This window comes from Ammospiza caudacuta, chromosome 18, assembly GCF_027887145.1.
Source record: "Ammospiza caudacuta isolate bAmmCau1 chromosome 18, bAmmCau1.pri, whole genome shotgun sequence".
Taxonomy (NCBI): domain Eukaryota; kingdom Metazoa; phylum Chordata; class Aves; order Passeriformes; family Passerellidae; genus Ammospiza; species Ammospiza caudacuta.
In genome coordinates this window covers 4,885,017-4,898,509 of record NC_080610.1, presented here as the reverse complement: position 1 = coordinate 4,898,509, position 13,493 = coordinate 4,885,017, and the positions used below count along the sequence as shown (strand labels likewise).

Genomic DNA, 13,493 nt, shown 5'->3' with positions numbered 1-13,493 from the left:
TGTCATGATTGGTCACAGAAAGGGGATGGAAATCTAGGAGCCCTTTCAGAAGTTGTCATTGACCCTCCCTGAGGTGAGAGGGACACTCTCCAATAGGCAGCATCCATGTTTTCCAGCACTGCTGCTGGAGGTGGCTTTTCTCTTGGCAGTTCAGCAGACAGCCCTGAGCCTGGCACGGTGGGGGGCTGAGGGTGGTTCTGCCCTGGAGTGTGCTGTGGAAAGGGCTCTGGGGAGGTCCTGCACAGGAACTGCCATGAAACCTTCCCTGAGCTGATCCAAGGCATTGCTACAGGGGATGGAGGATGTGAGCAGCAGCTTCTCCTGCTCACAGCCCTTTGGCAGTTCTGCTTTCTGTCACTGCTGCATCCAACACCCACTCAGGACAAATGCTGGGGGACACAGCTCCAGGGAAGTGTTTTCAGGCAGTCCCTCAGTCTGGATGCCTGGCTCAGCTTTCCTGGGGCCTCGTTTTTAGAGGAAATGAGCAGTGACTCAAGTGGGGCACCCAGAATCAGAGGCCACTGTTGGAAATGTTGGCAAAGGCATTTTGTTTTTATCTCTGCACTTCATTAGTCTTATCCCCAAAGTCTTTCATGTTATGTTCTACAGTGAAAGGTCATTGTTTCAGATCAATCATTTTCAGTGGGATTTAATCCAGTTCTAAGTCAAACTAATCCACTTTGGTAAAGGTTGAAGGGCAGTAAAAATTCATTTAAGACAGATCTGGTCTTATTTTTTAAATGTGGCTGTTGATGCTGAGTCCTTAATTGTTTATGCTCAGCACGAGGTGTCTTTGAGAGAGGTTCCAGAAGGATTGAGTTATTTTGTGTTCATATTGTTCCTTTACTTCCAGTATTTTCTAACACAGGTTGTTTCTTTTTCTCTTACCTGTAGAGCCTCTTTTCAAAATGGTGCTCTGCTGGCAGCTGCTGATAAGCAGGCTTTTTCATGTTTTCCTGTTGAAGCTTCTGAATCCTGGTTACTTTCCCCTCATTATATGAAGAGTAAAACTGCATTTTTCTATCTGGGCAGGAGTAGCAAACACCAGAGTCTGAAGTAGCTCATGAAGAGTTAAAGCTGCTTTCAATTAGCCACTGTGTTCTCACCACTTAAAGGAACCCCCACAACTGAGCATGCCTGAAACCCCCTGTGCATATCCCTGAATCATTCTGGCAAGGAAAAACTGCCATCATCTTTATTCAGACAGAGTGCTGCTCCTCACTGGACTCTGAAATGAGCAGGTGCTGGCAGATAGCACATTTTGCCCGAGAGTTCTGAGGGTTTATCAGCTTGTGTCTGCACAGGATTTTGAACATGCAAAAGGCTGCTGTGTGTGAATACTGAATGGTATTAATGCACTGCAGTGATCCCAAACAGGCTTTGGGGTACACACCTCCCCTTTCCCAAGGGAGCAGGAGCTTCACAGGCTGTGAACTAATCAGTACCCTTGTGTTTTAAAGTGTGGGTTATTGATACACAGAGCACTTCACCACAGGGCATGGCATGAACCCTGGTGCTGCTGCTGAGCAGCACTCAGGCAGTGTCATCTTTCTTCATTCTAGGATTTACCCTTGAGTTATGAGGGAGGTTCTGTGAGTGATTCAAGATTAATATGAAATTGAAATATGACAAAGAGTAGAATATTTTCACACACTGTGACAGCCTAGAGGCTTGTTAAAGTGTGCTGTATGGTTTGGCTAGAAGTATGTCACTGAAATTACAGTCCCTTGTGGTTTGGGAGAGAATCATCACACTACAGCTACACCCACTGCTATCTCGTGCTCTGATCTTGTCACTGCTTACACCATCTCTTCTCCTGGTGCACATTTATTTCACTTTACTGGGGAATGTGCTGCTAGAATTCTAACAATAAAAATTAAGCCTCTGGAAGAGTCTGTCCTGCAGCACTGTCTGAGCACCATGACCATGTAAGGGCCACTCACAAGTATTTCCAAGACCAGATGTTCACAAACTCCATCTCTTTGTCCTCCACAGTTGTCTCTACTCCCTTTGCTGTGATGTGGAAGCTGGTTAACCTCCCCCACCAGTGGGTGGTTTCTCTTCTCTCTCTCTGTTTTTCAGTATCTTGTCCCCAAGACTTTCATCATTTAGCAGTTCCCTAAATAAAACATTTCCTTGCTGCAGAAAGGAGAGGGAAGATCATTTTCTCCAGGGATCAGGAGCATGTTAGTGGCAGGGACTTTGTGGCATCACTGCTGTGGTTCCATGAGTCTCAGAAAGAGTGGCACAAAATATGTGTGTGCTCCCTCAGTGCTTCCAGGAGCACACAAGGGGAGGTTTGCTCCCTCAGTGCTTCCAGGAGAGCAAAAAGGGGAGGTTTGCTCCCTCAGTGCTTCCAGGAGAGCAAAAAGGGGAGGTTTGCTCCCTCAGTGCTTCCAGGAGCACACAAGGGGAGGTTTGCTCCCTCAGTGCTTCCAGGAGCACACAAGGGGAGGTTTGCTCCCTCAGTGCTTCCAGGAGCACACAAGGGGAGGTTTTCCAGCCTGGGGAAAGCCTGGGGATGGCACATGGTGGTTTCCTTGTGGTGGTGCCTCTGCAGCAGTTCCCTGCAGCTGAACATCAGCCCTGGGGAGGCACCTGTGAGGCAGCTGTGGTGTCCCCAGTGCCCCTGTGTGAGTGAGCCCTGAGCTGGAATGGCATTTCAGCACAAAGCTATTTATGGAACATGGGTGCTGGCCAATAATCAGATCTGCCCGTGGAGCACATCCACTGCCTGAGGTCATAGTGCAATTTTCAGTGTCATAAATTTCTCCATCTACAAATTCTTGCTGGGTGTGGTCACTTTGGGAACAGTTCTCAGTCCTGCCTCAGGAGAGCAGTGTTCCTGAGCTCTGATGGGAATCACAGAGTGATGCTGGTGTCTGAGCTCAGCAGGGGAGCCACAGGCAGGCACTGCTTGCACCCCATTCTGCACTCTAATGAAAGGCCTGCTGATTTTTTCTTTTCCTTTCCAGTTTTGTTTTAAGACATTGGAACTCATAAATACTGTAGAAGATTATAACACTCCCTGTGTGAGCTCTAATTTCTGTTTATTTGTACCTGTGTATCTGTGGAGCCTCTGCTGAGGGTGGAGAGCAGAGCACTGGGCACTGTGTGCTCAGGAGAATAGGGGTGCTGTCCCCAGGCCTGGGTGTGAAATGCAATCTCCTCCCTTTCTCTGGGTTACAGTCACACTGTGCAAATGCTGCACACAACGTTGCCTTATTTTAGCACTTTTCCTTGAAACTGTTGAATTTAGATGTGTATCTGGTTTTAGAGCAGTGAGGTTACACATGACCTCGTGGATTCCAGGTTAGGAATTTTTGAGATGCTTTAGACTGAGAAATAGCTGTTTTACAGAAGCCTCAATTAAGGAAACCAAAGCATTTAATGAGAATGTTTTGTGCGTGTGTGGATATATCCACATATATTTGGAAGATTAATGCAGATTGGTTCAGTGGGTGAATAACTGGTTTTAAAAATACTTTGTAATCCATTTCCCTGGGGAGTCTGAAGCTGCTCTGCAAGACTAGAAAGCTGCTGGTAAACCCTACATATTTTCAGAGCTGTTGGAATCCTTTGCAAACTGACTAATCTCTGCTGAGAAATTATTCCAACTGCAAAGGTTCCCAGCTGAACTGAACTGGGCAAGGAGGATTGGCACATCTCTCACTACTCTTGCCTAAGGGTCACATGCAGTTAAATTTGTATTTTTACATGGAATCATATATTTTTAAAATCACATCTTTGCTGTCTATACCTAAACATTTATTCTGAGGTAAAATCAATGCAAGTTTTAAAATAATTTTGATAATGAATTGAATTGATGCTTGAGTTCAGGTTTTGGATGTCACTGCCTTCTCTTAGAAACAGTGAAAATAAAATTCCAGTAGGGAAAAGCCCCATTTGGCTTGCTGGGATGAGTGCACAGTGGTGTATGTGCTTCACACTGCTGCAAGGGCTGTTTCCAGAATGTTCTGACAGTCAGTTTATAACTTGCTAAGTTATCTCTTTCATGCCTTATTACATAAAACTATTGGAGTTTATTCTTATTGATCATATTTATTTACGTCTTTTAACAAGCAGTATTCATCTAATCCCTTTTAAAACCACAGAATGGCATTAGGGTGTAATGCACAAAAGCCAGCAGCACTAGAGTTAAGGCTAAAAACTTTTGTCTGACACCAGGGACTGGATTGACTCATTTGAGGCAGTGTGAGAGTACCGAGGGTAGTGGAGGGGTCGGGAGCAGTGAGAGCAGCCCTGTCCCGGCTTCCCGGGGGTGCTCCTGGAATCTCTCTCCTTCTCTTTGGGGGTGAGGATGGATGGGAGCTGGAATGGCCTCGGGTACTCCGGTGCTGAGCTGCCCGCAGGTGAGCAAACCTCGGCTCAGCTGTGCAGCAGCTCCCCACACCTTCAGCGCTGCAGGCGTGTTTAAATGCTGCCCAGGGCTCAATGGGAAAATTAATCCATGATTTATTGTAAGGGATGAGTAACGTGGCTCCCAGCGTTTCTGTGGACACCAGCAGCAGTTTGTTGTTTGTGCAAGGTTCTTACCCTGAGATAATTTTATTGTCAGAATGGTAGTCTGTCAATTTATGAAAGAGGAGCTTGACTATTACACATTAAAATACGTAGTAAAATTGAATTAACTGTATCTCTTAGGTAAGGTGGTGGAATTGGTCCGCGGTGCCACCCCCACAGCTCGGGCTGTTTGAAGGCAGCCGGGATGCGAGATCCGCTCATTCCCCCACAGCGGCACGGCCGTGCCCCACCGCGGGCTGCGGCCGCACAAAACAGCCCTGGGGCTGGGCAGGGTCACACACGTGAGCGCGGAGCGTGGCCACCCTGGCCGTGGTCAGGCGGGGGCGGCCCGCCCGTGCCTCGGGCGAGGCCAGGCAGGCCCGGTGAGGCGGTGACCGTGTCGGTGTCCGAGCCCGTGCCGTGCCCCGTCCCGCAGTGCCCGCGCCCCCCGCCCACCTCCACCTTTGCAGCAGGAAAATGCAGCACTCGCAGCGCGCACGCGCGGGCCGCGGCCGGCGCCCCGCCATGGCTATTTATAGCAAGTGACGTCACCTAGAAATAGAGCGCGGGGGAGCGGCGCCCCCTCCCCTCCCCTGCAGCACCGCGGCTCCGCCCCCTCGTTGCCTTCCCGGCGCGCAGGCGCGGGCGGCGGCAGCAGCGCGAGGCTCCGAGCCGCACACGCCGCGGTCGGTCCGGGAGCGCGGCCGGCGGGCGAGGGAGCGGCGGCCAGCGCGGCACAGCCCGGCACAGCTCATCTCAGCCCGGCACAGCCCAGCCCGGCACAGCTCATCTCAGCCCGGCACAGCCCAGCCCGGCACAGCCCAGCGGGCGGCTCCGCTTACGGTTTCTGCTCCCGCCACCCGTGCGCGGCCAGCCGCACATCCCCGCCCGCCTTCCGCTCTCTCTGAGGGGCGCGCAGAGCCCAGCCCGGCAGCCACCACGGAAGCGGCCATGGGGGACCGAGAGCAGCTGCTGCAGAGAGCCCGCCTGGCCGAGCAGGCGGAGAGATACGATGACATGGCCTCGGCCATGAAGTCGGTGAGTGGGGCCGGTAGCGTGGCCGTGGGGCGTACTCGGGGAGGAGTGTGCCGGGGAGTAGTGGCGGGGCAGGGAGGGAGGGAGAGGAAGTGCGGGCTGGTCCGAGGCGGGGTTGGGCCGGGGAGGATGCGAGCCGCCGGCTCCCGCCCGTGGCGGTGAAGAAAGGAGAGCGGGAGCGGGAGCCCGACCGTCCCGCCGGGACAGCTCGCCGCCGTGTGGGGCGGTGCCCGGTACTACCTGCCTTGGGCAGGGATGAGACAAAGAGCAGCCGGTCCAAACCGGACCAGGCACCCCCTTTCAAAATGTGTTTCCTTGTCCCCCTCACTCCCTCCGTTCCCTGTCTCGCAGCCCTCCCGCTCCCCGGCTGTCCTGCCCCGGGGGTGTGGCTGTCCCCATGCCCTCCTCTCCGTCTCCCCACCGCGCCAATCGGGCTCGCAGTGCGGCCATTTGAATGGCGCCCGCCTCTCCTGGCGGCGGGAACGCTGTGCATTCCTTCTGTGCTACACATGGGGCCCGTCCTCGCCCACCTCCCTCCCTCCCACCCCGACCGGGTGCTGGGTTCACCTTGGGGTGCATCTCCCCTTCTGGGCATCCGCCAGCGTCTGGGGGCGCTGGTCCCGTGGGATGGGCACTGCGGCGGGGGCTGTCTGGGGACACAGCCAGAGGAGCCCCTTCCTCTTCAGGACGTTTCTATTGCCTCACTCACTGCCATCGGTGACTCACGGACAGTAGCTGCCTCCAGGTGTGAAAGCTGCCCCCCGTTCCAGGAGCGTTTCCCGAGCTTTAACGTTGCCTTTTTGCCTCTTCTTTGTAGGGTAACAGTTTCTCAGTGCATTCCATACCCTGTTGAATACTGAGATGTGTTTAAACAATGTTACGTTTGCAACTCTACTCCTTTCAGAAGCAAGCAATGAAAATTATTTGTACTGATCTGACTGTACTGATACATAATAAAATTGTAGAATGGTCAAACCCGTTATGTCTAGTCCCTTTTTTGAAAACAAAGCATTCACAGGATCCGAATGTTGTGGGTAATGTTAATGCCACTGGATGCTTAGCAGTGTCTTTCCATATCAGATTACAGGTGGTTTGTGCTTGCTGATCTGTCCTCTGAACACCAAAGGCACCAAGAGGAACTGTTTCTCTTGAGAGTTCTGCTGGTTGAAAGCTGGAGATGATTTTAGTTTGAAAAAGAGCAGCTTCAAATGGAGTCCACATTTTTGTTGTAAGAATGTCACCTCCCTTAAATGGGGGCAGTAAAAACACACTAATTTTGCTGCTTTTGTTCACTATTGCTATTATGTTGTAATAAATGTTACAACCAGTGCAGTTCTAAAACAGTGATACTATTGAGTATCTCAATGCCAGAGCCACAAGACATTAAAATAAGGTGTATTTATAATTCTATCCCTAGAGTTCTTGATACAAATAATATAATAGTAACAGCTCTTCTTTCAGTTGGTAATTTAAAAGATCAGAGAGAGAACCCACTAAAACTACTGCTCAAGAGGACAATTTCTAGCTGTTGCTAGTAGAAAGTTTTACATTTTTCCAAGAACTGCAGACCTGCAGTGTGTGTAGGTCCCTGGGTACATGTGAAACCATGAGAACACAGTAGCTTTGCTTTAGGAAGTGTAAATAAAGTACTTACAGCTAGTGTGCATGTCCAGGTGTCTTCAAACTGTTCTAATTGCTGTGCAAATTTTCATTCATCTCGAGCTGAGCTATTCTCATTTATAATGCCACTTCTGCTCACAAATAATTTGTGTGATCATGAACTCTTGGAATTGGGAGCTTCAGAATACTTTGTAAGTAAGTGGAGTCTTGAAACATATAGATACTTTTAAAATACAAAAAGCAAGGTGAATTTAAAAGCAACAGTTCCCTTATTTAGAGCTGTTCATGCTCTGTTGCCTGGCTGTGATGGAGCATCCCTTGGCTATTTGGCTTTCCCAGGTGGTCACTCCAACTCAGCAATTTCCAGAATGCTCTTCAGTGTTGAGGTTGATTTTGTATGTCTGAGCATAATCTGTGGAATGTTCTGAGGGCTCTCCTGGCTCTCCTCACAGCTCATACTTCTGTCTCAGTGATTGCAAATAACTGAGAGATAATGCAGAGAGCTTTTAATCCATATAGTTTAATATTGAAGTAATCTTGTAATCCAGAGAATTTAGACTTCCTCCAGAAGGAAGGAAATCAGTATTCTAACTCAGAAATCTATTCTCCAAAATATCTTTATATAATATATATTTTTTAATATATATTTTTATATATATTCATATTTGAAAGTTTATTTTATTTTTTAAAATCTGAATGTAACACATCTGATACTTTTTAAAGGTGCTATATGAAAGTAGTGTGCTTTCAGTGTAAACTGAAATCTGAACAATTTCAGTTTGAGATATTACTGCACTTTTCAATACAGAATGTAGCAAGCAGCATGGTAGTTACTTCAGAAACATAAAGTATCAAATGTTAGTTTTAGTGAAAGTGTCTTTGCCTGATTTTTGACTGCCACTGGAGAAAAAAGTGGCAAGGCTGCTGTTTCATTTGTCAGCATAAAACTGGAGAAACATTCATTTTTTATTCCCATCAATTCCTTCTATAAAGAAAAAAGCTAGACCAAGTAGCAGTTGTAGCTTAAATAAGGAATTTACTGCTCAATACAAATTTTTGTTGTTGTAAACATTTTTTTCATGGAAGAATTCCAGTATTTTTGATTGTAATGTATAAACAGGAGAGGAAAATGAAATAGTTGCTGTTACAAATAATTGGTTTAGTTTACTGAACCCATTAATTTGTAACTATTAAAGTCATTTTAGTACAAATACAACCATATGTGAATGGCATTCTTCCATGGGGCATGGCATTCCCATTGCATTGAATGCTGCTCCAGGATCCCAGCTGTCTCAGATAAAGCTTGCACGGTAGGTACAGAATTGTTTCTCAGCACACTGAGAGATGCTTTGGGTGGCACTGTGGTGAAAGGTTCTCAGTGAATGCAACAAATGCTTCAACATCCTGAGATTTCTGCATTGGTTTAGATAATTCCAGAAACCATGAAAAATTGTAGCTGTGTAAGCCCTTTGTTTTTGGACAGTATTAATCCTAATAGGTAGTGCTTAGGACCTCTATTGATTTATGTTGCTTTTCCAGTATAGCTACATAGTGGTAAAAAAAAAAATATTTTTAACATTGGTAACGTGGGTGATGTGAGATACAGAATTTTAAAATTAGTCATGTGAGAAATACTGCACAGTGAAATAAATTTAAATATTGAATTAATTTTTTTGAAACAAATAGCTTGAGGTTCTAGTTGTTATGTAGGCTTTATCTGTATATATAAATGGACTTTAAAAGTGTGGGATATTCTGTATTTTTGTCACCTATCCCTGAGTGCCTGGTTTGGGGTTAATGAAGTTGTTTGTGAAGGAGAGGGGAATGAGTTGTCTTTAATGGAAGCAGTGCCCTCCCTGCTGGGACATGGCTTCCCCATGGCCTTCTCTGGGGTACCTGTAGCTGTAGAATTCCAGTTCTTGCTATAGAGCTCTGAACACACATGATACAGAAAGTGATCTGGTTTAAATTCATTAATGGTTTCTATTTGTTCCACAATGATGGATTGCATAACTTTGTATCAGGCAAGTTTTATTCATTTAACCTGACTCTGTACTGGCTCAGGTACAGTGATCTTTGCAGCTCCTGGTTGAGAACTGGCTTTGGCTGGCAGAACCAGAATAATCACAGGGTCAGGTCGTGGATCTGCTCTCCATTGTGGAACTTTTCACTTTGGGGTGTTTTCCTTGGAAAGGAGCTCAGCTAAATCACACACAGAATTAATTTATTGATTTCTGAGCTGATGGAGTGCTGCACACTCATTAGCATGGGGAGTTAGGAATTCAGGGTTATAGTCAGGATTCCTTTTATATGCTCCCATTTTGGTCACTAAACAGTGACCTTCTTTACTAGAGAAGATTCAGGTAGGTTGTGGTGGGGATTGTTGAGGAAAATATTACTTGGGAGCTATGATGAAGATTCTGAAGATGTCATTAGAGTTTATTCCTGTGCATTTCATCCTCTGTAGGTTGCCTCTAATTCTATTAGGACAAGCAGAGCAGTGTCTTTTGGGAGTTCAGGTTCCTGAACTGTGGAAAAGTCAGTTTGGAGATAAAACTAATTGACTTAATATATTTTAAGAACAAACCTAAATTTGAAAGTAATTTCTTAGTGTAAGAGTTATAATTTACATAAAGTATTTTTTTGGGTCTGGAAACGAGCACGTTTGTTAGAAGGTTCACTGCCTGCACCAGCAGTCTCAGAATAGTGCAAATATTTGTGACTTGATTGTAGTATGTAAATATTGGCTGTGAGCACTCTGGTGCCTGTCATCAGTGTAAATGTGCACATTTTAAAAATAAATAGTTAATGATTTTAACAGTGTCTGAGCAAGGACAGGTTTATTTTCACACCAAAGTACATATCCTTAGACTAATTTTAAAGCAATATGGCTAAGGTAGAGGAATTACATTTTTCATCCTAATTCCTTTGAGTTTAATTTCATGCATATAAATTTTTAAAAGTAGAACAATTTCAAGTGTCCATGTGTGTGATATCCTGAATTAAAACATCAAGTGAAATAGGCCTAAATATACAATATGAGAAGTATTGGCCTTCTACCTCAGCTTTTTGAAGCAGCAGTTCCAAGTTGGTCATGGCTTCATTCCTGATTTGCTGTCCTATTTCTATGCAGATTCTTTCATGTCCTATCCCTGGAATTTCTCTGCAGCCAGTTAGCAGAAATCAGGGTAGCTTTTGTATTCCACTGTGTAATCACCCACTACATGTCTGAAAGAGACCATGGAACACTGATTCCATTTGTGCTGTGCAGAGTTAATGACTGCAGCGCTTCCATCTCTGCTGTCAAATGGACACAAGCAGCAGGGGACAGAAATGGGAGAATTGCACCAGCTCCCAGTGTCATTGCTGTGCTCCAGAGTAAAAAACTGGTTCTAGGTACATTTAAATTCATCACTAAATGTGTAGTCTGTATAATTAGAACAAACTTCCTAAAAAATCTCAGTCTTCCTCTCTGATTGCTTTTCCATTACACAGGCTTGACTTACTTTTATTCAGTGAATGTTCTTTGCAATGGCTTTAAATACCACTTCTATTCCTTCAAAACCATGGGCATTTCTCTCTTTTAAGTCCTGACTGCAGAACCGTTTTGAACTTTCAATGTTACAAAGTTAATCCTGTCTAGAAGGAATTTTGGGTTCTAGAAGAAGTTTTGAATCTTGCATTTGTGATGAAAGTATTGAAGGAGGTTTGCACACTCTTCTCTAGGGCAAGCCCTTTAAATTTGCTCTTTGTCTGTATTTTCAGGTAACTGAGCTGAATGAGCCCCTCTCAAACGAGGACAGAAACCTGCTGTCTGTAGCCTACAAGAACGTGGTGGGAGCCAGACGGTCCTCCTGGCGCGTCATCAGCAGCATAGAGCAGAAGACCATGGCAGATGGCAATGAGAAGAAGCTGGAGAAGGTTAAAGCCTATAGGGAGAAGATAGAAAAGGAGCTGGAGACAGTCTGCAATGATGTTTTGGCTCTCCTAGATAAATACTTGATCAAGAACTGCAATGACTTCCAGTATGAGAGCAAGGTCTTTTACCTGAAAATGAAGGGGGATTACTACCGCTACTTGGCAGAAGTTGCTGCTGGAGAGAAGAAGAACAGTGTGGTGGAAGCCTCAGAAGCTGCCTATAAAGAGGCCTTTGAAATCAGCAAAGAGCACATGCAGCCCACTCACCCCATTAGGCTTGGGCTGGCACTCAATTTCTCAGTGTTCTACTATGAAATCCAGAATGCCCCTGAGCAGGCCTGCCTTTTAGCCAAACAAGCCTTTGATGATGCCATAGCAGAGCTGGACACACTAAATGAGGATTCCTACAAGGACTCCACTCTCATCATGCAGTTACTTCGAGATAACCTCACTCTGTGGACGAGTGATCAGCAGGATGAAGAAGCAGGAGAGGGCAATAATTAATAAGCTTTTCTCTGATCCCTCTTTCATCCACTTGGCCATCCCCATCATCACCAATATTTCCTTGCCACAGTCACACTAAATATCTAGTGCTAAGCATATCTGTATTGTACAGCTGTTCAGATCTGCTGTCCACTTTATCAAGAAGCAGTTTCAGATGAGTCTTCATGGGCATTGATGGATTGATTGGTTTATTGGCCCTGTTTATCTTAGTTGCACTTCAGCAGTGCAGAAGGAGGCATTTTTAATTTGCCTGTTGATTGGAAAATAAGGAAAAGAATAATGGAAAGTGATTGAGGATAACTAGATTCCAGTTAAAGTTCTCTGTTTGAAATGAGCTGACAGTTCTGTTAAGCAGTACATTTTGTGCATGCAAAGTAAATTAGCCACCCCAAATTTTTTTCAGTCAAAGAAAACAGTTAAGCTGATGTGAAATGACAACTCTGTTCATCAGTTTACAATAAACTGTTTGAAATGGGAGGTTTCAGTAGCAATTTGGTTTTTTTGCCTCTAACTTATGTGCACAGTTTCTTTAAATGCAGTGCATCTACCTAAGAGTTTTGATACTTGTAACATTTTGCAGTTGTTTTGAAGAATCATGAATTTATTTTTTGTAAACTCTTTGGCTGTTTGGTTGTCTGTGTATTCTGACAACTCTATGTCAATATTTGCCCATGTTAAGATGGATGACTGGGAAGCCAGACTTCTAAATTAAATGTTTTGGAATTAAGTGAATAAAATAAATTGCTGCTTCAGGGATGTTATCTCTACATGAGCTGTCCTGTCTTTTGTTTGGAGCAGAGATAGAGTTACCCAACACATCACTGACAAGTTAAAACATATTTAATCAAAAGTTTAGTGAGAAGTTGACACACGCTAAACAACAAAAACGCAACATACTGTGCTGAAAGAAGAAAAACCCAAACCCGCAAAACCCAAAAGCACCTGCAGTGGGGTCATCTCTATTAAAGTGGATTTTCCCAAGGTGGCATATTTAGATGTTTGCTCAGTACAAGAGCTGCTGAACAGCTGTAAAGCACATAACAGCATATCAATGAGAGACTTGTGTTTGCTTCTGCCCACTGCAACTTCTAAGCTTTCTCTGAAGTGCTGATCACCAAATCAGCTTTATAGATGAATATCCCAGTAGCTATTTCATATTTACCTGCTTCAAACAGAAGCAATACTTGTTGCTAAAGACTGCCTTTCTCTATTTAACTCACTTAAGTGTAGACCACAAACTTAACACTGTTTTTGTTTTCTCCCAACAGTTAGAGTACAGGCATGTTTATTGGTGCTGAGCACACTTCTGCCATGGTATGTCCCAGAAGCAGGAGAAGTTAGCTGTATCCAGACTGCCACTGGCACCTGAGCTAGCTCAAAGGTCATGTAAGTTCTCCTTTATCAGAACTGATAGTTTTTAATGATAGAAATAATTATTACTGGTCAGAATTACCCACTACGGCTGCTCATACTTCTTAAAAGCCGTGCACCGGTTCTTTTTAAGTATCCAGGGTTTTAGAATTTTTAATGGTAGGTTTGTGTGCATTTATGTATTCTGTCATCTTAGAGATAATTCTAGCTTTATTATAGCAGTAAAATTGACAACAATTGAAAGAGTAACACAACATCTGAAAGAGGTGAAAATAGTTACACACCTTCCTACTGCCCCTGTGGAACCCAGGTAAAACTTGGCCAAAAGATTGCCTTTTGACATTGAAACACTCTGGGTGATTAGTAAAATACTGACAGTTGGTAGGTTTATTTCCTTGTTGATAGAAATACCTGTCTTTTTGTTACCTTTTTAATTAATATTTTAAGGTAATATTACCTTTTTTATTAATATTTTTCTTAATTCAAAAGCCAAGAGGTCATTTCTCATTTTAGTTCCTGTC

At 44.8% G+C, this 13,493-nt stretch overlaps 1 protein-coding gene across 2 annotated transcripts; it reads left to right on the top strand.

Moving 5' to 3' along the window:
* Window positions 1-5,201: 5,201 nt before the first annotated feature.
* YWHAH (tyrosine 3-monooxygenase/tryptophan 5-monooxygenase activation protein eta) lies at window positions 5,202-12,353 on the top strand. 2 transcript variants are annotated; one of them, XM_058816487.1, is made up of 3 exons: window positions 5,202-5,310; window positions 5,346-5,562; window positions 10,945-12,353. In XM_058816487.1, exons 2-3 carry the CDS (start codon window positions 5,476-5,478, stop codon window positions 11,599-11,601), a joined length of 744 nt encoding a protein of 247 aa, XP_058672470.1. In that variant the 5' UTR covers window positions 5,202-5,310; window positions 5,346-5,475; the 3' UTR covers window positions 11,602-12,353. The 2 variants fall into 2 exon arrangements, with proteins under 2 accessions (XP_058672470.1, XP_058672469.1); XM_058816486.1 differs by having other exon boundaries at window positions 5,292-5,562.
* The last annotated feature ends 1,140 nt before the right edge of the window (window positions 12,354-13,493 follow it).

What these genes read in the sequence shown, in the direction of transcription:
- YWHAH (XM_058816487.1), top strand. Translation starts at nt 5,476, where the DNA reads ATGGGGGACCGAGAGCAGCTGCTGCAGAGAGCCCGCCTGGCCGAGCAG. An exon ending in TGGCCTCGGCCATGAAGTCG is followed by an intron (nt 5,563 to 10,944) that starts GTGAGTGGGGCC and finishes CTGTATTTTCAG; the next exon opens with GTAACTGAGCTGAATGAGCC.